The sequence below is a fragment of the Anas acuta genome, chromosome 7, assembly GCF_963932015.1.
Source record: "Anas acuta chromosome 7, bAnaAcu1.1, whole genome shotgun sequence".
In the NCBI taxonomy this organism is placed as follows: Eukaryota; Metazoa; Chordata; class Aves; order Anseriformes; family Anatidae; genus Anas; species Anas acuta.
Window position 1 is genome coordinate 10,207,591 of NC_088985.1, and position 25,500 is coordinate 10,233,090.

The following is a 25,500-nucleotide window of genomic DNA, read 5'->3' on the forward strand; positions in this document are numbered from 1 at the left end:
TTTGAAAATGATTTCCATAAAATCTGTAAAAGCCAGAAGGCAAACATTTCTATAATGCCCATGGATTAAAAGCCAGTGATTGGGCTGAAATCCTTGGCTTCAGTCCAGAATTATTGAATGATAATGGGACAGACCATAATTAATTGTCATCTGAAGCTTTGGTTATTGTTTTGCTATTGGAAGAGAAGACTTTAAAATACTTTTTGGTTTCTTTTGGCATGCTTAAAACAGCACCAGCACCAGTTCATTCCTACACCCCTGCCAACACTGAGCCTGCAAGCCGTCCTCCCTGGGTGACAGATGACTCCTTTTCCCAGAAATTTGCACCTGGAAAAACCACCACCACTGTCACAAAGAACATCCTACCGAGGGGTGCTCCAGTACCATCTCCTGCCTCAACTCCTGCTTACCCATCTCCAGTTTCAGCTTCTTCCCAGGCTCCTGCAATAGCCCGGGGAACAATTCAGAGGGCTGAGCGTTTTCCAGCCAGCAGCCGAACTCCTCTTTGTGGGCATTGTAACAGCATAATTCGGTAAGGTCATGAGGTTTTGGAGAGGGATGAAGCAGAAAAGAAAATATCACAGGGAGACTGGTTATTGTATGTTAATATATAGTACCAGAGCCTAAGACTCGGTTAAATTACCCAGCAGGGATGTCTGTTGTCTGCTTCATTAATTTAACATTTCCAGAACTCATTTAGCTATTGTGTGGTTCACTTTTTATCACTGCAAAGTTATACGTGCTAATTGTTTGTTTCACGGATGCTGTGGCAAATCACTGTTTTTTAAACAAATTTCTGGTCCCTACAGTACTCCTTGAAGGAGGTACATACCACTATGTTGGGAGAGTTGGGGGGCAAGGAGAGCATGGTAGAGAGAAGAGGAATGAGACATCATTTTGGAACAGCAGCCAAATGTAATTGTTGCTTTTGTGTCTGGAGAAAGATAATGCCTACACTTTATTACCAGTGATTCATAGCATGCTTCTCCCTTCTCTCCCAATTCATTCTGCTGGACCAGTGCCCAGTGTTACCCTGTAGACTGCTAAGCAACTTGAAGTAAACCATGTTTAATGCAGTCTTACCCACTTAAAGGAGCTAGTTTTGTGATGTGGAACTGATGCTTGTCAGCTTTTATATATTCTGAAATAAAAAGTCTCCAGTAATAAAAGAATGAAATCCTGATAGCTACACCTAATTACAATTGAGAGTAAATCACCAAAACCAACTTGTGTTCCATACAATAAAACAGCAAGTTGTCATCTGATAGTCTGACACTTCTAGTACATGCAGGATGCAGCAGTCTCTACAATGAAAAGAAGGCAGTAGGCAGGAGCTCTTGTGAGATGTAGGTGGGTAGGTTTGGAGATTTGCCTGCCTTTTCATACTTACAAATAGTATCTTAATCTTCTGTCTTTACATACCTCGGTCTTTTCCTGTTGTCTTTGCAGCTGGTCACAAAGATCACTTACAGCTTTGCAGATACAAAAACAATTGACTACTTTTCCAACACTTGTTTATAAATGTAATATATGTGTCTAAACAATAACGAAATATTTTAACCAGTTGGCAAAGTGTTTTAGTAATAATCTTGAAAAGTACCATTTCTGGTCAGGTTTTCTTTTAATATGTACCTGCATAGTTTTTCATTGTTTGTTACACATGGATGCAGTATCTAGCAAAATGGGTTTGTAATCAGTATCACTCAATACCTTTGCAATACACATTATTTTTTTTTACAGGGGTCCTTTCTTGGTCGCCATGGGTCGCTCTTGGCACCCAGAAGAATTCAACTGTGCTTACTGCAAGACTTCCTTGGCTGATGTGTGCTTTGTGGAAGAGCAGAATAGCGTGTACTGTGAGCGCTGTTATGAGCAGTTCTTTGCACCTACTTGTGCCAGGTGCCACACCAAGATCATGGGGGTAAGCAAGAGAAGCATTTCTCCAGCTACATGGTTCACTGAAAACAGAAATAATTCAGACTGTAGACAATGAATGCAGATATTATTTTCTTTTGTATAATAATTTCCTAGGCTGTTGATAATTTCAGAATGAAAAACGTATTTTGTAACAAAATTTATGTATCCAAAATCAGGGATATTTCTGTACTTTATTCAACTCTTAGAACGTGTAATCCAATTACCATCTCTCAGGTGTAAATACATAACACTTTCTGGATTGTTCTTTGCTAATGAACATACAGCATATTTCTCTTATCTATCTCTTCCTTATTTTTATGTAAGAGGGACTTGAATAGGGATGTTTTTGTACAAGACTTAGTCTAAAGCTCCATGGAGAAGTCAGGAATCTTGAAGGGGCCGATTGCTCTTGCTGCACCTCACTGTTAGCTAACAACACGGATGCTGAGAGGGATTCTGCTGACCTCTTCTAATTAAGAAAATAAAGAGTAAATAAAAAGATCTGAATTCCAGTAAGGCAAAAATAGATGCCTCTTTTTTTTCTGAGTATACTCATGCCTAGATGCAACTAAATATGCTCTACACATACCACAGATGGCAGTGAGGCTGGACTACTGCAAGATACTTTTAACATTGTGTTTATGCATGAAGTTATAGTGAAAATATGATAAAATTCTCTTAAATGAGGAAGCAAGAAGTACCACACTGGTTTTTACTGCTTTGCTGTAATCTTTTGATATCTGTCTAAATAGTGGTATTGACAGAGTAGATGCTTTTGCTTTTCTCTGCAACTGCCAATTAGGGATGGCAGTCTTAGACGTTTATGGTGAAGCTCTGGCTCCAACCAAGTCCTGTTTGCTGCAGCAGTAGGAGTAATTTTGCAGCAGAGTACTGACTTAACTTATCTAATTAATGCTGGCGCAAATCAGTTCCCCATTATGGATTTTCATCAGGAAAATAGCAAAGATGCCAGCTGCCTCTATTTATATTAATAAGATTTCTCAATCTGTTTTTTGCTTCTTAGCTCAGTGAGGTTCATAAATGGATCCAAACCTATTTATCAGTGATAACTGTTTTGCAAACAGTAACAGAGGTTAATGAATCTCAATGGTGATTCTCTAATGATCTATATGGTAAACATAAATTAGACAATTTTGTCTATTCACTGGATTGAAAGCATGGAAATAGATTTCAGTCCCTTTTGTCTTAGTCAATAGAGATTTAAAATTGCTCAAAAGAGAATCAGAATCTAGGTATTTAATCAGAAGCAACATAAAATTAGATGTAGATTCTCAGCTGCTTTAAATCAATGTTTCACTGAAGTTAACAAAGCTAAATAAAATTACTCCAGTTGAGCATCTGGTCCTTTGACATCTGGACAGAGATGCACTGTCAAGTATACTCTTGGGCACAAGTACAACTGACAAATTAGCAGGTAACTATGCATCAGAGCTCAGTACAACAGCTTTTGGACTTGCAGGACTTCTGTATGACAACATAAAAATGAGTAGAGATTGCTCTGTACTGGATGGAAAAAAGAAACTGATAAAATCTGTTTTTTCTGCTTAAGGTGCATATTATATAGATAGGACTAAAAAGGGGGTTAGTCAGAGTCTGGCTGATGACTCTCTCCATTAGTTCAGGTGTACATATACGTTCATGAGTACTGTAAGCTGATACTCATGCCTGAATTTGTTAAACACTTGCATTGCTTCCAATCATTTATTCCTAACCCATGTTATCCATTTCTTGTTGTTGGATAAACTTTTGTGTGGCTATGCACACGACTAAAGAACTGCTAAGGGTTAAGGTAGCCTGATAAAGAAAGGTCTGTTCCCTGGTTTAGTCACACAAATACTTGTTCATGAGCGTGGTATCTGTGTAGGGGAGGAAGAAGCAATTGAGCATGGTGGGAGTCTAAGGACATCCCATTTTGGTGACAGAGACTTACAGTTGCTTTACAGTGTTTGCAATTACACAGACCATGGCTCATAACAAGCATGTGGAAAAGTGTTTAAAAACTGTGACCTGTACACAATCAAGCTTTTTTTTTTTTTTTTTTTTTCTGTAGAGTATCAGTTGTGGGGATTTTGCTTTTTTTGTGTGATGAACACGTGGCCTAGGAACACACATGCAGACTCTTTTAGACTAATCACATAAATTAAAATCTAAGAACTTTTTTTTTTTCATTTTCACATTAGTTTCTAAAGAGTTCTTGTGAGAGTCTTGAAGAAATGAGTACATAATCTAAGTTGCTTTGAAAACATCAGACTTAAATCACCTATCACTTGCATGCATTTCTTGGTCTTAGAGATAAAATTGTCCTTTACAACTTAATTAACAAATCACACTCTTGCATCGAAGAGTTCATAATGTTAAAACAATGGAGAAAAAAAATCAAATCTTTGTGCAAAATATTTCCTGCAACAGCAGCTAGGCATGTTGATGCAAACAGCTGGCTGAACTATGTTGTTTCTTTTTGGCAAATATATTGCTCTAGAAAGTTTGCAGTCCAATTTCCTCTCTCTTCCCAAAAGAACTCAGTTTACATCACAGTAATTTCTTTTGAGGAAAGAAACTGGCTGATACAGAAGTTAAACGTTTAGAACATCTCTGCCTTGTATTTGTTCTTCAGTAGGTAGTTGCAGTGCATGCTAGTCTGCTGGAGATTTTTGTTTGTTTTACAGGAAGTGATGCATGCCCTAAGACAGACTTGGCACACGAGTTGCTTTGTCTGTGCCGCTTGTAAGAAGCCTTTTGGGAATAGCCTCTTTCACATGGAAGATGGAGAGCCATACTGTGAGAAAGGTATGGCAAACGGGACACTTCTGCTTAGTAATCATGTACTTTATGTTGTATGGAAGCAACATACGAATAAAGCAATTGCTGAATAAAATAAAACCGGCTACCCATCCAGAATGGATCTTGCTTCCACTGCCTGCATATACAAATGATTCCTTCTTGGTATTTTTCTCCACTTTGTGATAGACTGGCAGAGTGCTGGTGTTTTTGCCTCTAAGTTCCAGAGCACCTTACCTTTCATTTCTCTCCCTCCACTTTTGCTCCTGTCCCCCATGCCTTGCCTGGTAGATTCTATTCACCAGAAAGCTACCTATTACATGGGCAAGAAACTCTTCTGGTAGTGCTTCAATACAGTATGTGTGGTTTGCTGCCCCTATTTTCTCTACTATGCTGTTTAATACTTCTACTCACCCCTACAATTGATCAACATATGAAAAGAGCTCTGCCCAGATGTGCAACACATGGTAGTACAGATTCTGCTTTTTGAGTGCTGGAACAAATGAACTGCTTCTTGCCAACTAAGATCAGAAAAGGTCAGGATTTCCAAAAGTATAGAAAGAGTAATATGGTTTAATAACTGGAGCTTGCCATGCAAGTGAGTTGCCTGACAGGGTCAGGAAGCAGGCAAAGGTTAAACTGGTATTCCCACTGTAAGCTCAGCCTTATCCATTTAACATGCTTCTGGCCTAGTTCTCTCTGGAGATGCAGTCTTTATGGTTGTGCAAATCAAGTTTTACATAACAGAGTAACTCCTAGTGAAGAATGAAAATCCTACAACATGACTGACTTGGTACCTACCCTTTAAAGTTGGAGGTTTTCCCATAGCCTCTAATTACTCTCAAAAATTCCATATATCTTTTGAGTTTTTGCTATTCTTTTCCAAGGCAAGGTAATTCCATATTGGACATGATATTCAAAATAAAAACGTATTAAGCAGCCAGTACGGGGTTTCTATAACGTTCTTTCTTAATGCAGAAAAAGCATAGCATTTCAACATTAAATAGATGACATAAATCTACTCATGGAAACTTAAACTATGCTTCTACACCACCCTTAAAGTTAACGCTTACTGGGCATTAGGTTGTACTTTGTATGACCATATTTGCCCATATAAATAGCTTTCACATACATTAAAGCTAATGTAAGACTAATGTGAGAAACATAACTTTGAATTTCATGCACTTTTTATGCTTGTTCTCTGTGTTTGTGGTGACAGCTTGTAGTTCTGTACTGACATAGGGTGTTGCACTGAATTTGTATTTAAATAATGAAAAAAGCAGCTTAGAATTTCATTTGGGGAGGGGTTCGCTGAATGTAGTAAGAAACTCTGGGCAAAAATAATAAAAATTATTCACTGGAAACTTTATTTCTCTTGGGTGTAATAAGATTATGTTAAAGAATTTGTTCTAAATTAATTGTTTCTGTTTGTTTGTTTCTAGATTATATCGCTTTGTTCAGCACAAAATGCCATGGCTGTGATTTTCCTGTTGAAGCTGGAGATAAATTCATTGAAGCCCTTGGACACACTTGGCATGACACCTGCTTCATTTGTGCTGTAGGTTCTATACCAAATACTATCTCATTTCTTTATACTTACGATAAAAGTTGTTAAGTAATATTAGAAGATCTGGAAGCAGAAATGACTAACATATGCCTGAGGATGCAAAGGGATTAAATTTGATTTTTTACTTGCAGATGGAGTGGAATGGGAGTCATTTCTCTTCTCCTCTGTAAACTTTTATTAGAATTATTAAATTTGACCATCACAAGTGAGTGCTTTTTAATAAAGCATACAATTTTAGGGAGTCTGTATGTACCGTTACATATAGCACTATTTGCTATTATTCTTTCCAGTATTTACCAAATAAATATAAATCAGGATATAGAATAAATTAAAACCATACTGAAGAGGATAGCCATAATTTTACAAAGCAGCACAGTTTACAATTCCATTCAGAATGCTTGATGAAACTTGCAACAAGGAGTCTGTTTAGAGAGTGAACAGAATGAACAGTAACGAACAGAGAAGTTGGTCACGCTCTTCAGTCTGTGGTGTGCATACAGCTATATAGTGTGGCTGTATTCCCACAATGCGCACAAAGCAGTAAAAGCCATATGATAAATGGTACTTTTCATATAGATCTAATGCAGCTGTGCTGCTCCCCAGTGTATTGTTCCTAAGGTAGTAGTAGTTCGAACATCTAATTAGCTAAAAATAGTATGTTGGCCACACCACAAGTGAGAATTTCTAATGTTTGTTAGACTTTAAAATTCAGGTTGAAGAGTAGGAAGTATAAAAATGTCCATAAATATCTTAGGCTAAGCTGGCTACTGGTCTTTCAAGGGTACATGAAGTGAGTAGCAGCACAATGGTGTTCTGTGAATACGGAAATATCTTTGAAATTCTAACATGGAAAGCAATACCAAGACAGCCATTTTCCTTCACAAAATAAGAGCTATTAGTCACTTATAGAAGACGTTTTACCTGAACGCTTCCTGTTCTATTTTGCTTGTTCATTTAACTGGATCCTTATGTATTTATTTAATTAGTAACCCAGTTTTTAGTAGAGGTGAAATCTGTTTCATTAATGCAGTTCTCACAGCTGTTTTTGCAGGAGCTAATTTTAGTTTCAGTCAGCTAAAAGTCATATGCAAATAAACAAGTGAACTTTTCTGATGTGCTTTTCCTTATATCCATTCACATGGTTTTCTTTTCACATGATGTGGCACATCACTAAGGTCTTAAGCCTGCCATAAGCATTTGGGACAATATTATTATTCTTGCTCCTAGATTCTGATGTACTGGCTTCCTTAAGTGGTTCTGGTTAACTCTGACCTTGCAAGTGGTGTTGCAGTGCCCTGTGTGGGTATCCATACAATTCCAGGGCAGTTAAAACTGATGTAAATATGGGCTGCCCTGCCCTCAGCCATGCATTTTCACATGCTTTATGTCAACACTGGCACTTATGCAGCCAGGCAGTGAATTCTATTGGTTGAAAAAGAACCTGGTAAGAAGTAATTTGTTTTCAGTGCTATCATCTGTCTGAATGACTCATTCCTTGGTCACAAAAACACCAATATTAGAATGAAGTACTGAGGGGAACGAGTATCTGTTGGTACCCTGGCAGGGTGGTACCCCTGGGACCATAGTAGCTAACCAGAGCTGTTAAAATTGTAAGATTGAACATTACAGGGATCAGAATCCAGGTCTTAAAGTCTGAGCCAGCTGCATGTGCTTGAGTGTGCCACTATTCGTTGAGGTCTGCATAGGCACTATGGACATGTCATGCTGAAGACGGTTAAGTGTCCAGACTTCGTCTTAATAGAAACTAGTGAACTTAGTGGATAGTGGTGGCAGGAAAATACAAAGTGACAGCTGATGCAAACCAAGACCTAACTTCAGCATGGAGCAGGAAACCTGCCAGGGGAAATCAAATGTACTTCTGTATTGTGTTGTCTAGACATAGTCAAAGAAACATGTGGGCAGAAAAAAAAAAAAACAACAGTTCAAATTGATAATCACATTTCTTTCTTTCTCGCTTTTTTTCCTGTGTGATTTCTGATTGTGTTTATTATTAATTCTAGGTATGCCATGTGAATTTGGAAGGTCAACCATTCTATTCCAAGAAGGATAAGCCACTGTGCAAGAAACATGCCCATGCAATCAATGTTTAAAAAAAGATTTGGAAGTCAGTAATGTTGGGAAAAAGTGATGACTAACTAGGCAATTACAAAGTTAATATCCATGACTAGCATTTCTCTTGGTAAAAGCTAGGAAGTTGACACTTCCGAAGTTTAATTTTAATCTCTTTCTTATAAGCAGAACATGCATTTGCATGTTTCATACAAAAACCTACTGAATGAATAATCAAAAACAAAAGAACTAGTCAATTTGAAAATAGATTATTAGCTCAGCAGTTTGGAGAAATACTGACTAAAACCTGTAACATAAAATGTAATATAGAAATACAGTTTCAAATGAACTACCCACTGCGGTTTTACTGCTTAGACCACACACTAGTGTTTAAGAATAACAGGAAAGGTCCTTTTTTGTAATAACTCATTTTCTTTCCTGCAAAGAATGAGTAAGTGCTACATGAACAATAATATGTAGAACCAAAGGCCATAGCTTTCAAAGGGAAATAAATAGGCTAGGGTTTTCTCTATGAAAAGTGTGTGCTATTCCATTATGTTGTGGTGCTACCTCATAGCATCAAATACTTTAGATTCTTTCCAAATAAGAAGTTTGCCTTGAATGCATATGTAGCTGGGAGTCTAGGAGACAATGACTAACTTAGTTTGAGAACAAAGTGGAAACAGAATTAATTAACTCCTTCCACACCCCCGTAAGATTGAGAAAAGCAAGTTGGGTCAACCTTGCTAGTGCACTGGGTTTTTACACGGGTGGTAGATACCTCACTTTTAAATCACAATGGAAAAGGGCATCTGGCTTTTCCAGCTTGCTCTTAAATTGAATGGAATAGGGCTGGCTGGAAAGGAACTATGGCTGTTAATTCAAAACCAGATTGCCTTTCCTCTTGTGGAAAAAAAAAAAAATACGGAAAGTTGCTTTGGTTTCTAATTCCCAGTGATATCAGTGGGAAATTGGAATCTACATCTGGATCTTCACATTGATAAACAATGATGACTCACTTTCATCTACTACAACTAGGAAGTGGTAAATAGCTTGCAAAAGTTCCCTACTCTATCCTACAACTTTCAAGTTGCTCAAACATTTATCAAACTTTTTTTTTTTTTTTTTTTTTTTTTTTTCCAAAAGAGCAATACTTGTAGTACTGGTAATGATTTTGAATTTTTAATTTTAAATATCAATGACTTTCGCATTGGAGACAACAGTCTAATAGAAAGTGGAATTAAAATGGAAAGCCTGATGACTATTCAAGTTTTATTAATTTGTTTAAATGAGAATTGTGATTGTGTGTTGACAGCTTGTAGTACTGACAGTTTTGAATTAGTATTGCTGAGGCTGAGTTCTGTGGGCCACATTCTGGTACCACCTGCACCCTCTTGTACTTTCTGTTTTGAGTAACCAGGAATGACTTGGCATTGTCTGCCTTTTGCCTCCTATAGGTAATGCCCATTCTAAGAAATGTCTTTTTAGTGATGAAAAATTATCCAAAGCTTTAGGGAGAAGTGGGGGAAGGAGGAAATAGAAGAAAATTGGGGTTCTAAAATATGAATTAAGTTAGCTTGGAGGCAGTCCACGTCTTGGAAAAAAAAATAACAACCTAAACTGCCTGTGGCAATTCTGAGATGTATGACCTGAGTTTATTCAGTAGGTATCATAGTTCTCACTGATCTTAGCAGTGATCTGATCTGGAGTGCTACTGGGTCAGATTTTTTACGCATGAATTATTCTAAAATTACTACATTATATGCAAAGCCTTTTGTTTTTCTATAGCAAACACATTTTCTGTTTTCAGTCAGTGCTGGGCTGCTGTAAATCTGATTCCATTGATCACGAAATCCAAAGCTCTGGGCTTATAATATTCTTCAGAAGAATTAACTGTAATCGTGGAAATTAAATAACTCTCAATCATATTTAACTTCATTACATACCTTTTTAAAACTGTGAGACAATTCTATATTTCCTTTTAATTTTTGAATGCCGTCAACAAAATTGTATGAATTATTCTCTATTATTTAAGAGAATTTGTATCAGCATATTATATACTAAGACTACATTGAAGATGCTCAGTAGGCACATTTCTGTGTTACCCACTGACTGAGACTAGTCTCTTACTATCATCAGACTCTCAAAACAGGGAGTCAGACTCCTTGGCAGGACACAAAATACTAGGGCATGTGATGCCTCAGGAGTTTCATGATCTAATCTATGTGTGTGTCTCTCTCCCTCTCCACCCTCAATGTCCCTAAAAGCTCCCTTTTTGCTGTCACTGTGAAGGAGTTGTAAACTGTGAAGGTTGTAACTACGATTCTATCATAACATTTTGGAGATGGTCAGAGAGGAACAGCTGCAGCTTTGGTAGGGGTACAGTCTGTGCAGAGATGGTGGTAGGCTGCAAGGCTAAGACTGCTCCTTTCTTCTCCCTGTTTACAAGGAGATTGACAGGTGAAGTGGCCCAGGTCAGCCTGTGAGGAGCTCAGGTGCACAGTGGTGTGGGACTTCCATCAGGGAGAAGTGAGGCTTGGATCAGAGAGGGCAGAGCACCCTCAGCAGCCAGAATGTGGGGGCTTGGGAGGCCTCCAGTTGGGTGTGGAAAGGTGAGGCATTGGGGAGGTGGGGAAAGTCCTTACTGAAGCTGGGGCTGGAAGAAGGGAAGAGCTAGCTAAGGCCAGTTGCACGAAGCTGACATATTAGATACTCAGGGTGGGGCAGAGGGTGAAAGGAGGAATAGCTAGGCTGACTTGTTACAGTCAAGGAAAGGTCTTGTAGCAAGAAATTAGAGTACAAGAAGCTCACATATGAATTTATACAGAATGGGTTAGCAAGGAAGTTCCAGGATCCCACCTAGTAATTTTGAAGTCAGCAATGCAGAAGGGTGACTGCAATATGTGCAAGTATAGCTGAGCTAGCTTGCGAGTCACAACAGAGAAAACGCCGCAGCACAGACAGTGGGAGCTGTACTAACTTGACAGAGCCCTGAAAATTTCCTTGGACAGCTAATCTGCACTGTAACGCATGCCCTGACTCCAGCTGGTGTCTGAGCAAGTGAGATTAAAGCTAGTTTACATATCACTGTATGAGGTACAGTGATATCTCTGAGTGAAGAACAGAGATACCCTGAGGATTATCCTGTAATAAATTTCCTGTTTTGACTTGTGCTGCTTCATAATATGGTCCAAAAGTAGGGAATCCACTTACCTGCCCTTGATATCTGTAATAAGATATATTTTTTGCACATATGCGAACCAGAAATTTGTGAATAGTAGTATAGTATTTTAACTTTCACAGGGGTAGAATCCCACCTAACTGCTGATACTCTTCTGCCACATCTCACCTTTGTGATATAGGGGGGAAGACGCATAGATAGATCTATAATTCAGAATAGGGCCCTGCAACTATCACTGAATACAAATGCTGTACAAAATAGTGTTTGCAAGATGAATAATATGTACTTGTTTATGTTTTATGTCTTGTAACTGATGCCTGGGATAAGTCATAAGTTCCTCTAAATATTTATATTCATTCTAATTAACATGGGACTTTACATAATAAAATAAAGATCCTGGACCTCTGAATGATCAAATAAGAAGACCCATCTTTTATCTAATTAAAAAGTGTTCAGTTTCTTTTCAGTCAGAGGCTTCAAAAGTGATCTTAATGCTTTTTCTTTTTCTGCTGCTTTTGCAGAAAAGAGTAAATTAAACATTTCCAAAGAAGACTTTGCTTTTATTATCTGAAAAAAGCAGAACACTGACCTGACTTCTTTTTCATGTTAGTTTTTAGTGTATTGGATTCACACACGGTGCATTTCTAAAATTAATTTAAAACAAGGAAAAGTATTTTACTTTGGTCCTTCAGTGGTCAGCACTTTGAGTGAAATGTTTTGTTAAAGACTATTCATATTTATGTTTAATAATGTGAATGTCCACAGCACTGAACACACTTATCAGTGTCTAATGCTGGGCACACTAATATTTATTGGCAATACTTGTCTCCAGGTAGCAGATGTTAATTTGTTTAGTATTTATAAACATTGGAATTTGAAACGGAGTGATTTCTTGCCTGCAGTGATCATACTAGAAGTCTAGGTTTTATAAAATATTTACATGTTAACTTGATGCCACAAGTGCCCTTGCTTTTAGATACATATTTTTCTTAAGTTCCTAGTTATTTCAGAAACAGAATATAGCATGGTTTATGAGGTGTGAGTAACTGTACTCTGCATGAATTATCTGTGCCAACATGAATAAAACAGTCTAGTAATAAAAGAAATGTACAAATACATTTAAAACTTTATGATTTGGGTATATTTATTAATATGGCATGTGAACAACTGACAGCTTTCAGTCATGTAGTACTGATAAGAAAGCATATACGAGGTTGTATTCTCTACTTCAGATTTGAAAATAAAAGCATTGGTTTCAACTGTATTGTATGTCAGTCTTGAATGTTTTATTAACCAAATTATGCTGTTTTAAACAAATGTTAGTGTGCTTAAAAGATGCAGTGTACTAACAGTACATGTTGTAACTTAGCATGACTTGTATATTCACAGACCTTATTGTGTCAACAACTACTGTTTATAGTAACTTTACGAGGAATGGGTAACTTCTGTCTTGAGTTACATGGATGCATCTGAGAACAAAGTTTGGTTGCCTAAATTCAGGTGGGTGTTCTTCCGTTTCTTAGCAGAAGTGACTTTAAATAATATACAAAATGCTTTAAATGTTCTCATTGAACTCCAGTGCCAAAAAGTACTTCGAAATGAAAGGAGATCTTCGTATAGCAGCATGGCTTATTAGAACAGCCATTTTGTGCATTCCTAATCCACACCCCTCAGGCATGCGGTATTTTTAAAGGTACAACTAATTATATTAAAGCTAATTAAAAACTTAGATAATAAATGGACAGACTTGGCTTTAGATGGCATTTCAAAGTACAGCATAAGGAATTGCAACTTTGCACACTCTGGTTTTATTTTATACCATAATTTCTGTTTACAATGTGCCTAAGGTAAAACACAATTCATAAGAATGACTAGAACGTACCCAATTTGCTGTCAGTTCTGAACTGCTGTTTTTCCAGATTGTCTGTTCTGACCTTTAACCTTGGCATTAGCCATTTGTGCCTAAACAGTGCACCACGATCCCGGGAGAGTTCAGCTGTAGGAAGTGGAAGCAATAGAGGCACAGTACTGTGCCAGCTAATAGGGTGCAAAAAAGTGAACAGAGCAAAGTTCATTAGAGAAGGACGTGGTTCAAAATAGCTTGACAAGTGTTGCATTAAGAGCTTCTTAATAGAAGAGAGGTTATACTTTGCTCTGAAGAAAATGGTGATTTCAAAACTATAGGCTTTGGCATTGTTTTTCCCCCTAAATAATGAATCTTAAATTCTGCCAGTTTCTGTTGATTAAGAAAGAAAGGAATGTGTGAATGAGATTGCTGAAACCATTATTGAATACACAATGAAATGCTTTGTTCTCTCGGCCAAATCAGAGAGTTATGGATGAGATTCAGATTATATTCAGACACAAATTCTTTGCCGTATGCATATAAAACATGCCCTTAGATATCTGTTAAAAGTACAGTTCCTCCTCTCTCAGGAAGATTGGATCAAAAGAAAACAGAAACAAATGTATTAATAAGGACTGTTAGACTGAGTCACACAATTTTTCTGTGTAATAAGCACAACCTGATTTTTTTTTAGAAACTAACCCTTTGAACATATTTTTCCTTTAAAATTTTCCAGATTTTAACTGTGAGGGAATAATCAATAAATATACATAAAGTGTCATTAATACATCTTCCTTTACTGTAAAATATTTTATAATCTTGCTACTTTAGAATTCAGATTATTTTAATTAATGACAAAGATGTTATGGGAATTCTTCTGCTTACTATGTGCAGTGTTACTGAAAAAGAGTTGAGGTCTTTCTGAAACTGAAGTTACTATTTATTTTTCCTTTAATTACGAGATGTACATTAAAAAGAAAAATATAACTTTCAGTTTAATAAAAGAGGAATACAACTTGCTACCAGAAAGCTAAGAAAGTTGCTGTTCTTTTGGAATGTTTTATTCTTATGGTGCATTATAGGGGTTGTTCTGGATTTCTAGGAAGCTTTATAAATATCTATATCCATAATTTCAAAGGCTCTCATTTCAGAAGAAAAGAAACGTTTACAGTATTTTATTAATTTTAAGATCTAATCAAAGATCTTTTATGAGATTTTAAGATTAATCAAAATTAATTTTAAGATCTAATCATAGACTGGAAAATAGTGTTGGGATCAAGGTTTAGCTTGGTTTAAAGACATCTTAATGCTGATGAATGCAACCATGCATAAATGTATGTATGGAACACATGCATGAATTGAAACAAGACTCTACCCAGAATTGCGTCTCTGGTTCCCTTTAACTGGATGCATTTTGTACTTGCAGTATTTCAGCCTAAATTGTTGGAGTCGTATAGTCCATTTACTATACTCAGCAAAATAATAAAGCATTAAACTGTATGCACTCAGAGACCTAGCTTTTGTTGTCAGGTATTTGTGCTTTATGAGAGAGCTCCTCTAGACTTGGCATGGCATGGGAGATGTGGGAGCAGAAAGAAGGGCACACTTTCAAGAATCCGGCTTCATATAAAAACACACCACTTCAGATGACAAATAAGAACTTTATTTATGCATTATAAACAAACAAAAAAAACCAACAAATACATTTCATAACCAGATGTTGTTCTGCAGTACCTAATTCCAGTGGTAGGCCTGCATCTTCCATGACCATTTTTCTTTTTCTTCCTGGAAATTCTACCCTGTGCTGACTCTGAGGACGTAATAAATTTGTCTATGTTTTCTGCACATGTGGAAACCTGAACTGAGTTACTGTTACACATGCTTGCAAGCTGTGTAATAATTTGGGGTAGGAAGCAATGTAATGTGCTGTGAAGCTAGTGGAAATGTACTCAGCCTAATGCATCCTGGAAATACCAGATTTACTGAAATTTATTGTGGATACACAATATATATGACAGTTACCGAAAGTTTCTGCTTTACTGGATGTACATTACATAGCATCTATGCTACACTGAACATACTTTTGGCCAAAAAATCATTGCAAGAAATGTGGTAGTCCTAGCCAGAGGGGTTCAGGTTCTAGCTATCATATCAAATATAGCGTACCTGAATCTAAACTCTTGTTATGGAATAATGACAGAGCACAGTTAGCTTTTCAGACACTATTTCCAGTACCAGCTGCTGCAGCAAAAGAAGGAGAATACAACTGTATTTTATTATGTGGATGATGATTTTCTGCCATCTGTATTATGTAGACCGGTTTCTGCAATGGCAGCTTTTCTGAGTTGGCATTCTGTGGTTACTTTTCTATGACCCTGACTAGACTGAATTCAAATTTGCAAAGATTTCGGTTCATTTGGCAGAATTTATCTGTGCTCCTCCTGAAGGATTCCACTATTCCCCCACATCACTTATTTTGTGATTTTACACATCTTATGGATTTTAAACAGGCTGGTGGTGTTAATTACACCTATGCATGCCTATGGTTAGGAGGAACATCCTGAGGGATTAAATTCTTAGTAGCAAATACAAAACACGTTATCCCCCTTGTATAGACTTACATGGCTGTTGGAGACTTCACTGATTTTCTAAGCCATCACAGAAGCTGCTCTCTGTTCGGAAGCACCCTAAGAAGAAAAGTTCAGTGTTACTAAAAAGTAGACAGTAAAGTTTGGGGTCAGCATATATCACTAGGGACCAGATTTGCACTATTTTGTACAACCTCAAACAGTCTTTGCTCTCACATAGTTCTCACCAGAGAAGAAGGAAAAAAAAAAAAAAGCACGTAACAGAAATGCTGGGCTGTTACTACTGCTTCCTAACTCTGGTAAGACTCTCCATCCCATCCCCCTCCAGCTTCAGGAACTTTATTGGCACAGAAGGATATAAATTACATCTCTGTGTGCCAGCTTCAGAGAATCTGACCACAAAAACTTAAGCTGAGAAGATTTTTACTCATCCTGCTAACGAACAGTGACAAAGTCTTGTTTCTTCTGATCTAGTAACATTATAAGAAAAAGGAACAATCTTCAAGCCAAATGTTTGGTCCTTTGATTATTAAGTTCCACTACTTAAAAATGAACCATTGCTATTAAAGAGGGCACATGTGAAAAGAGTAAAATTAGATACAAATGTAAGAGTGTGAAAACGTAAAGAGAAAGTGCCGTTAACACTACACTTAACCACCCAATTTACTCTTCCTTTATTCATCACAGGATAATTCATTGTAACTGAATTAATGGTGAAAGGTTCAGTAATAGGCCTTCCTAAGGAAACAGGAGCAGTGTATCAGGATATCCTTCTTCCGCCCCAGAGTACCAATACTTTCAATTTTATATACAACGGAAGCAATTAATTGTAACACAAAGAAGCACAGCTGCGTTTCCTGATGGTCACACGTGCAATAGCTACTATTGTTTAGCGTTTTGAATGTGTACACTGAGAGCTGTTTGATTGCTTTGAACATTTTATATTTTGGGTAGTAGCTTTTGAATTTATAATGGCATTTTAATATGCTACTATCTTAGATCCAATCCTGCATTCCTAATCAGGTAATGTTTTGCTGATGTCAGAGGGAGTTTGAACTGAATTAGGTATAGCTGCCAAATCCAGAGACTTGCAGACACAGGCCATTTCTTACTGGAAGCAAAGGAGGTTACAGATTGTTTGTCAGGAGTTGTTGTTAGTTGCACGTGATGTTTTTTTTAAACTTGTTCAAGTTCCCGTGCATATTCAAGTATCTTCAAGACTGAGGGAGAAAAGCCTAATTTCTGTGCTTTTAATTTCATTACACATTTTTAGATTTATTAGGTGGCTGCTGTGACTGAAATACAAGCATATCCTCTTCTTTTTGATTTAGTAGACCTGTATTATATTATTTGTGCGAGAGTATGGAAAAAAGAGGTGAGAGTATTTTGCTGCATTTCTTCTTATTTACTGGTAATGCATTCATGGTTAATTATAATTACTTGGTTCATTTGTTTTGTATAGGATTCAGATCTCTTTCATTCTGACAACCTTGGAACACAACATTTTCAGTTCTGTAAATGTCCCTCTTTGTAAATCCCAACACTACCCACCATAGCTGCCAGCAACAATGCTGCTTGAATCAATACCTCTTGAGGACAAAGTTATATCAAGACAGACTTTTTTTCTGTACTATAAAGAGTTCTCCTTGTTTAACAGCAGGCTAAAAAAACATTTTCTATTTTAGCATTCAGTTTCTGTAGCTGAAAAGGACAGTGGTCAAGAACTGAATTATTTGTTAAAAAGGCTTGAAGAGATGAAGCTTCAGCATCAACAGGAGAAAGTTAATATGATATGGTTTTGGATCTAAGGATTACCCAAACTTGTAAAGGAGACTAACAAACGCCTCCTACAATAAAAGGTAGAGAAACACAGATATATATTAACGTATTATAAATATTCTCAGAGAGAAGCTAATAATTAAAGCTTCCTTGCAGATCATTTGGCACTGCAGAGTGGCAGTTAATTCTGAATGTCATGTTAAAAATCAGCACTGGACTCTAACCCTAAACACTTAATCTTGTTAGAGCAAATGAAGACTTTCTAGATTTTATTTGCCTGCATGTAGGGGAAAACATATTCCTAGCTCTCAAAAAACAACACAAGAAAAAACAGAAACGCGAAGCTCAACAAGGCATAGAAAGGAAAGGGAAAAAAAAAAAGAAAAAGCAACAGGAAATTTGGTTCTTGACTGCAAAATGTCTCCTAGAGCACTTGTAAAATCAGGCAAAACACTCCCATTACTACAGCCCTTGGCAAGACGCAGTTGTGGTCCCTAATATACAGCTCATTAAGGAATCCGTTTGCATCCCAGAGCAGCTGCCTAAGGCACGTCACAGGTACAGACAGCTCTTATGTCCTCCTTCCTTGCTGTCTGCATGCACAAGGCTAAAGAAGAATCTGGTCAGCAGAGACCAAGAGGGAACCCCAGAGTACACCAAGTGCTTCACTGTGGGAAGAGTTTCCTGTTTCCTCCCGCCTGTGCTCTGCACATTGAGCTGGCACTCTGGAGTCTCTCCCAGCGCTCTCCAGTCCTGCCACGTGCTTGGTTCCACATCACGCCTTTTGGGCTGAAGGTTGCACAGGGCTTGCAATGCTGGTGAATACTTCCTCCTTTTTAATATCAGTGCTTCATGAGCAGAAAGTTTTGCAAAACGTCTTCCCCCACAGATAGATTGATTCTGCCTTATCAAATTAATTATGCTTACATTTAAAATACTTAATACAACCCAAGACATGTCTAACTAATAGACAGCTCAATTAATCTATAATCAAAGGAACGTGTTTTCAAGTAAAACAGTTCTGGAAAAAGGCAAAGCCAAATTCACATCATTTAAAGTGAAAAAAATTGTGTCCCTGTCTGAAGGGTAATATTCTCTTAATATGTAACATGGAATATTTATTTTGGTAACAGTAACAGAGAAGCACTCATCTAATTGCAAACAGTTTTCAAAATTGCAGTTGGCTCAGATTTTAGACATATGAATTCCAGAGACTGAAGTGAAGAAGGATCTACAAAGATAACGTCCTATCACATGGATGACCTTCTACCTATACATATGCCTTTGTTCTTAAAGATCTTTTGATATTTAAGATTTGCAGTTCCCAAGTGATTCCAAGAACTAATAAGAAATTTCTGGAGAGGAAATGACAAAGAAAGCAGCTGGAAGGCTATCCAAAAATCATGATTTTATTTCTGTAATACAGCTCTTTTCATCCTGACAATCTTGAACTGCTCTTTCTGTATTTCATGCTAGGCTTCCACAGCCCATCCTGGCCAAGTGTAGAATGAATACATGTTTATTTTCAGATTTTCAGACTGCAGTGTCTATGAGTGTTGCTCCATTAACAAAATAAATACCTCATGTTACCAAAACCTGACGTGTCCAAGTTTTTGCAGATTCCTAAATCCTGACCAGGTGAGATGTCTGTTACTGATAACTAGCTGACTGGAACCCTGCATCTTTCTGAGTGTCTATCACCTGAAGTATTCGTCTTTGATTTAAACAAGTATCTCTACCTATCCCGCAAGGTAAACAGGGCAAAACAGATCAAGACAGGTTTGATTCTTCGTGTTATCCTTGACAAAAATCTGAGGTTAAATTTTCACAGTTACTCTCATTAGGAGAAATACAACTAGGCTCTTGCATCACCAGGTTGAATGTCTCACACATCAGCATTGGCCAGCAATCCCCTCTTCTCACACAGTTGTATGACTGTCAGTGCGGAATTTTACTTTAAACACATTGTTTTCATAGTTTTGTTGTTAATCCATACATTTCAAAAAATCAGTTTATACCTACACAAAATTGGAACCATACTGTAAGTTCTGCACTGTTTTGAAAGATGCCAGTACTTTCCACACGATGTTTCATCAGACATCCCTCACAATCCTGCGATCCAAATACCTTTTAAGGTTGTTATGATTCATCATTTTACATCAAGATTCAGCTCTGTCTCCTACAGCCCATATATTATGATAACGTAGTTTACTTTTACTGAATTTATTTTGTGATTAAGACTAGTATTTACACAGCCCGATACTCCTTACCAATGCAAAAAAAGATATACTGGTATGGCAATGAAAACCTAATTCTCAGCAACATTATTTCTGACCTAACGGGCTATCACTTGAGTGATACCACTTCAGTGCCTGAGTGACTTAAAAAGTAGCAGCTGAGAGAGTAATTTCTGTGATTTGCAAATTTACTTATTAGAGATTGGTTGAAAACAATCTATTTTGTACAAGGTTCAAAATAGATTTGTTTCGATCAAACAAATTTCAAGGCTAGTGGCTTTTGCCGAATCCAGGCACACTGGATTGAAATCACTATCTAGCATCTGAAAAGCCCAGCACTGTATTACCACGCAGATCATTATTTAAAGAGATGCTAGCTCTAACAGCTTTGGTTCTGCTTGGGAGCACACACACGCATGTTGCATTCTTCTTCCATATTGAGTGTCTATTCTGTTGCTATAATCTGATAGTAGACAGAGTGGAGGAACAGCAGACTCATATTTTCCTTTGAAATTATAAACATAAGCATAAAGGTTCTGTATTGCTTGGCATGAACACCGTGATCTTTTCTTTCTTGCAGGCTGTCTTTGTTTTGGACACTGACGGATTTTTCTGGATCATCAGAATATTTTTTTCCAAAAGTCTAGTAAGGCAAGACCTGTATTTTTAAATGCTGCTCACTGTAGTATCTGGCCACCTACAGTTACTGGGTGTGCCTTTAATTGCCTGCTTTTTACAGGAGTCTGTAAAGGTGATAGGTTTGAAATTACATTTCCTCTTTTGTTTTGCTATATGGGACGGTGTGCAGGCTAAGCACTTGCCTAACAATCTGTGTGTATGATGCATGTGAACTGTAACGAATGTGAGAGCGCTGAGGTGCCATCTCTAGAGTGGAGCACACAATACAGATCCTATCTGAAACGAGCACGCAAACTAGAGCTGGGCTGCAGAGAGGCCGTCACAGTGGGCAAACCAGCGTTTCCCACAATATACGCACATGTGGCTGTTTGGCATCCCTGAGTGAATTGGTTCTCAATTGGTTACTCTCTAGAAACAGTTTATCTGGGCAGGCATCTTGACACTAGCAATTGCTGACGATTAAAGGGTGTTTGGGGCTACAGCAGAGGAAAAGTCAGTAGGTTTTTGTTATCCGTATGCCCCCATAGCTGGCTTCGCGTACGAAGTTCTTGATGCAGAAGAACCACACAATGGGGCAACTGAAAATCAAGACCATGTCAACAACACAACCGCTGCCACTCTGCTGAGTGAAGGATTAAAAACAGCAGGCAGGGTGGGAACTGTGCAGCCTCCTTGTCATATAGCATACTGTCATTAAAGCTCCTTTTGCACTGCTCTTGGGAGACATCCCTTGAAGACAGACAGACGAATTGTTACTTTGGTAATTCGCCCTAATGACGAGGAGCTTGGAAATGCAATGCAAATCATGGCCTTTAGCAAACTTATCAGCGAGCAAAGAAGCTCGTTGCAGGAGTTACAATGTATTCCGATCTAACTAACCGGGCTTATTCCTTTAGAGACACAGGAAATGGAGGAAAGCGAACAATTCTGGTCTTTGCACGGCACTCTCATCCCTCGCAGCGCCACTGGAGCGCCAGCTTTCCCAGCGCCATTTTCCCACAGCGCCACAAGGCCCGTTCGAGGCGCTCGCTTCTCCACACGCAGCTGCTCGCCGCCCGCCCGCCCTCGCACGCAGGCCCCCCTCAACTCGCCTCAAGCACCAGCTGCCGTGCTCGTCCCCCGCACCGCCTCCTGCGCGGCTCCGGCCGGGAGCTCCCTCCTGCAGCCGCTCCTAGCGCTGAGGGGGCGGCGGGGCCCGTGGCGCAGCGCCCAGCCGGCTGAGGCGGCGTTGGGCCGCGGCCCGCGCTGCCGCCCGAGGAGGGGCTCCGGGGGAGGAAAAGCAGGCCCGGCCGGTTCCTCCCGGCCAGCGTTATCCCGGGGAGCCCGTGGGGAGGGACGGGGCGGAGGGGGAGGAGGAGGAGGAGGAGGAGCGGGGCGGCCGCCGCTCTGAGGAGCCCCCAGCGGCCGCCGCCCCCCAACGGCCGCCCCGCGCGCTGAGGCGGGAGGTGGGGGGGGGCGAGGCTCGCGCCCGGCGCCCCTCAGCCGCCGCCTGAGGGCGGGGGCGGCGCGAGGCGGCCGTTGGCCGTGGGGCTGCGCGCGCCCCCGCCGCCCCTCGCCCTCCCTCGCGCCGTGCACGCGGCCGGCCGCGGCCCCGCCCCGCGCCGGGAGCGCCCGCCCGGCACCGAGCCTGCGCCGAGCCCGCCCCGCCCCGCCCCGCCCCGCCCCGCCGCCCCCTGCCGGCCCCTCCCCTCCCCTCCGGCCCGGCCCGGCCCGTCCCGACGCGCGGCCGCCGCTGCGCACCCGTCTCGGCGGAGCCGCGGGGCCCCGGCGCGGCCTGCGGGGCAGCGCCAGCCTCCGCCCGCAGCCCGCAGCCCGCCCGCGGAGGATGAGGAGCCCGCAGCGACGGTGAGTGCGGGGCCGCGGCTGCCGCCGGAGCGCCCCGACCCGTCCCGTCCCGTCCCCGTCCCCGTCCCCGTCCCCGTCCCGGTGCTTCGGCGCCGCCGCTCGGCCGCCCCCGCCCCGCCGCGGCGCTGGGGGCGCTGCCCGTGGCCCGGGACGGCTCCTGCGGGGGCGCGGGGTCCGCCCGAGGGCCTCCATCGGCCTCCCCCCGTCCCCCCGTGCCGCCGGGCCCTGCCCGCCCGCCGAGCCCCGAGCCCGATGCGGGGCCGGGCCCCGCGCCTCGGGAGGCTGAGGCGCTGCCATGGCGCCTCCCTCCTTCCTTCCCTCCTTCCCTCCCTCGCCGTTTCGCCTGGGCTCGGCAGCGCCGGGGGTCGCGGCGGGCCCAGGCCGCGGTCGCTGTGGGTCCGTGGGGCCCTCCGGGCTCCCCGCGCCCCCCCACGGGCCCGGGTTGCTGGCAGCCCGGCCACGGCCGCGCTCCGTGGCTCTTCGGGGCCTGCTGCCCCTAGGAAGGGAAGGGCTCGTTGGGTGGCTTGTGGCGGAGCCTCGTCCTCAAATACAAACCTGCGTGGAGCCATCGCACGGTGGAATGCTTCGTTTTCGTCTCTATCCGCCGAAACCCCCGTGTCGTGGTATTTGTAGCAGCCTGATCGAGTTCTCGCTGACAGCAGGTGTTGGCGGGAGGCAGGGTGTTGTTGCTGTCCGTCTGGTGCTTCCTTAGGGGTGGCTGGCTCGTGGTGTCGCTGCCCCTGGGTTTTGTGGGTGCCAAGGAACGCGCGCGCCCCGGTGGGCTTTGGATGGGAGGTTTTGTGGAGGACCTTCTCGTGCAGCCATGAGTTTCAGCTGCCAGGTTTTCACGTGTCCCATTGGCAGCTCTCTTTCAGGGACAGTGAGTTTATGTGGCCGGACCTGAGTCTTAACCTCTGAAATCGTGAAGTTGTTTAGTTTGGAAGGGACCCCTGGTTGTTACTGGGTGCAGCCCCTGCGCGAAGCCGAGGGGGCAGCTGTTGGTAAATGGCTAGCAAGGAACACCCTGCAGCTTGGAATTCACTCATCAAGTAGAGCTTCCTAAAGCCAACGTGTGGGATCCAACTCCCAGTGGGTTTGATGGTGCGGTGTTCATCGAGACCCTTGCAGTGGGAACTTAATGCTTTGTTATGAGAATTACAAATACATAATGTTGTACCGTAAGCAATAAATGTACTTTTTTATGGGTGCCAGCATTCAGGAATGAAGGGTCTAAAGCTGATGTAACCAAAGTCAATAACCGTATTCTGTGTAGTAGTTGGCATGCTTATTGAACTACTACAAGTTAGGGCCAGCCAAGTTTTGATCCCATTTGGGATTGACTGTGGTGCTTTCTCAGAAGTGCAGTGCACCAAATCTGCTAACTTCTTTGAAAATGGACATTTGCTGTAGATGAGCATTGTTGTGGTGTGAAATGCCATGGAGGGTTGCACTGCGAAGGGAAAAGCGCTCTGAAGAACCAGTGCAAGGTTCTGTCTGCTTCCTGCAGTCCTGAAATGTAAGCAGTTGATGGATGGCTTGATGGTTTTTTTCTTGGTTTAAAATTAGGAATGATGGTCATGTTGTATTTGTTCTCTAAGAAGTATAGAGATCACATGGCTGTGTGATGTATTAAAAAAAAAAAAAGCAGGAAACGACTTGCTTGAATATTCCCTAACTTAAAATTTTATGAGAAACCAATGCAGAATATATTTATATTTTAAAAGAATAAATTGCATTGAAAATAATGGTATTAACTCTGAATTAATGGAATCTCTCTTGAATTGTGCATCAGTCAATATAACTAAGAACTTCTACAGCTTTCCAGAGCAGTGTCAGGCACAAATGTGTCACGGGTACAGTTAAGGGTTTGAATACATCCCCTTCATTGAAGGGATCAAAGAACGGATGATCCTGGTGCTTGCACTGGTTTTGGAATAGCCAGACTTTCAAAAGGACCAAACTCATCTTCTCCAAAGTCCTTAAAAATGAAAAAGGAGAAAAACAAGCTCTTTCTTTCATTGTGACTGGTAACTTCTCTCATGAGGACAGCGCCTCGTTCCAATGGCAGGTAAATGTCTGACATGTGGAGCTCTGTAACTTCTTCAGTCAACTGGGTGGATAAACGAGATGAGGCAGGATGTGACAGGATGTATTAACACATGGGGACCTTTCTCCTGTGTTTGGCAAGCATCAGCTCAAGTCTTGTCTGTCTGGGTGTTTGGGAAAGCTTCTGGTATTTCTTGGTTCCCCAGTTTGTTTGTGTGTTGTGTACAAGAGCGTGTCTTCAGTGCCTGGGTTTTGCTTCATGTACCTTAATAGTTTCTGCCAATAAATCATGGAAGGGTCGTGGTAATTTGAAGATGGATCACTTCAGAGCTGTTACATGGACTCTAAGCATTGATGGAGTGCTTAGAGCCTTGTTTCACTCATTAACATTCCCGAAATTCAGGGTTTGGGGGTGGGGAGACAGTGTGTGTGCTTAACTTGGACAGCAAGCTTGCCTCTAGCTGATGATTTAGTGTTTTTTTCTTTCTTGAACAAGATCTGCAAAATCTTCTGCAGTTGCTTTACCAAACTCTTGCTGATTATCCCTAGTCATGGTGATGTCATGGAGTTTCTGTGCCTTCTAAAACAGTTAGCACTTTAAAGGGAAAGCAGGGAATTTCTTCTCTCTTTCTTGTAACACTTAAAAATCGCAGCAAGGTCTGTAGAGTGGTTGATTTTCTCAGATGGCTTTATTTATTCAAAAACCGTTTAAAAACAAACGCAAAATTTAGCCTGCTATATTGTATCCTAAAAAAATAATATGGAGATTGAAGTAGGTGATCCTTGAAATAGGGCAAAAAGTTGAAGTAGTCACCTCATTTATCTTAATTGGAGCGCAAACATCATGTTTGCATTCTTAATATTCTTATTAATGATATGCACCCAGTAGCCATTTTGTGAGGGGCTCAGTGCAGAAATGTATGCTCAGTCCTTTGCACTCTGCATATTTATTTTGTGCTACCACCCCCCACAAGCGATTTTCACCC

The 25,500-nt window shown here is 40.7% G+C and overlaps 2 protein-coding genes and 1 long non-coding RNA gene across 27 annotated transcripts in view; 2 read left to right on the forward strand and 1 right to left on the reverse strand.

The window, feature by feature from the left end:
• LDB3 (LIM domain binding 3) overlaps positions 1-9,967 on the forward strand; it is a 118,642-nt gene extending 108,675 nt beyond the window's left edge. For all 21 annotated transcript variants that reach the window (XM_068689394.1, XM_068689391.1, XM_068689395.1 and 18 more), the window contains 5 exons: positions 232-532; positions 1,741-1,921; positions 4,605-4,725; positions 6,159-6,274; positions 8,305-9,967. In XM_068689394.1, coding sequence (XP_068545495.1) covers positions 232-532; positions 1,741-1,921; positions 4,605-4,725; positions 6,159-6,274; positions 8,305-8,394 — 809 coding nt within the window. In that variant the 3' untranslated portion in view covers positions 8,395-9,967. The remainder of the gene's footprint in view (positions 1-231; positions 533-1,740; positions 1,922-4,604; positions 4,726-6,158; positions 6,275-8,304) is intronic.
• Positions 1-22,242, reverse strand: part of LOC137859908 (uncharacterized) — a 91,015-nt gene extending 68,773 nt beyond the window's left edge. The window contains exons 1-2 of one of the 3 annotated variants that reach the window (XR_011098643.1): positions 21,503-22,242; positions 16,002-16,067 (exon numbers count right to left, since the gene is read on the reverse strand). This is a non-coding gene — a long non-coding RNA (uncharacterized lncRNA). Of the gene's footprint in view, positions 1-16,001 lie in introns of all 3 variants that reach the window. The other 2 variants (XR_011098641.1, XR_011098642.1) reach the window with 2 other exon arrangements.
• A 66-nt stretch (positions 22,243-22,308) lies between these two features.
• Positions 22,309-25,500, forward strand: part of BMPR1A (bone morphogenetic protein receptor type 1A) — an 82,409-nt gene continuing 79,217 nt past the window's right edge. For all 3 annotated transcript variants that reach the window (XM_068689416.1, XM_068689414.1, XM_068689417.1), the window contains exon 1: positions 22,309-22,468. The gene's annotated coding sequence lies outside the window, so the exon portion shown is untranslated. The remainder of the gene's footprint in view (positions 22,469-25,500) is intronic.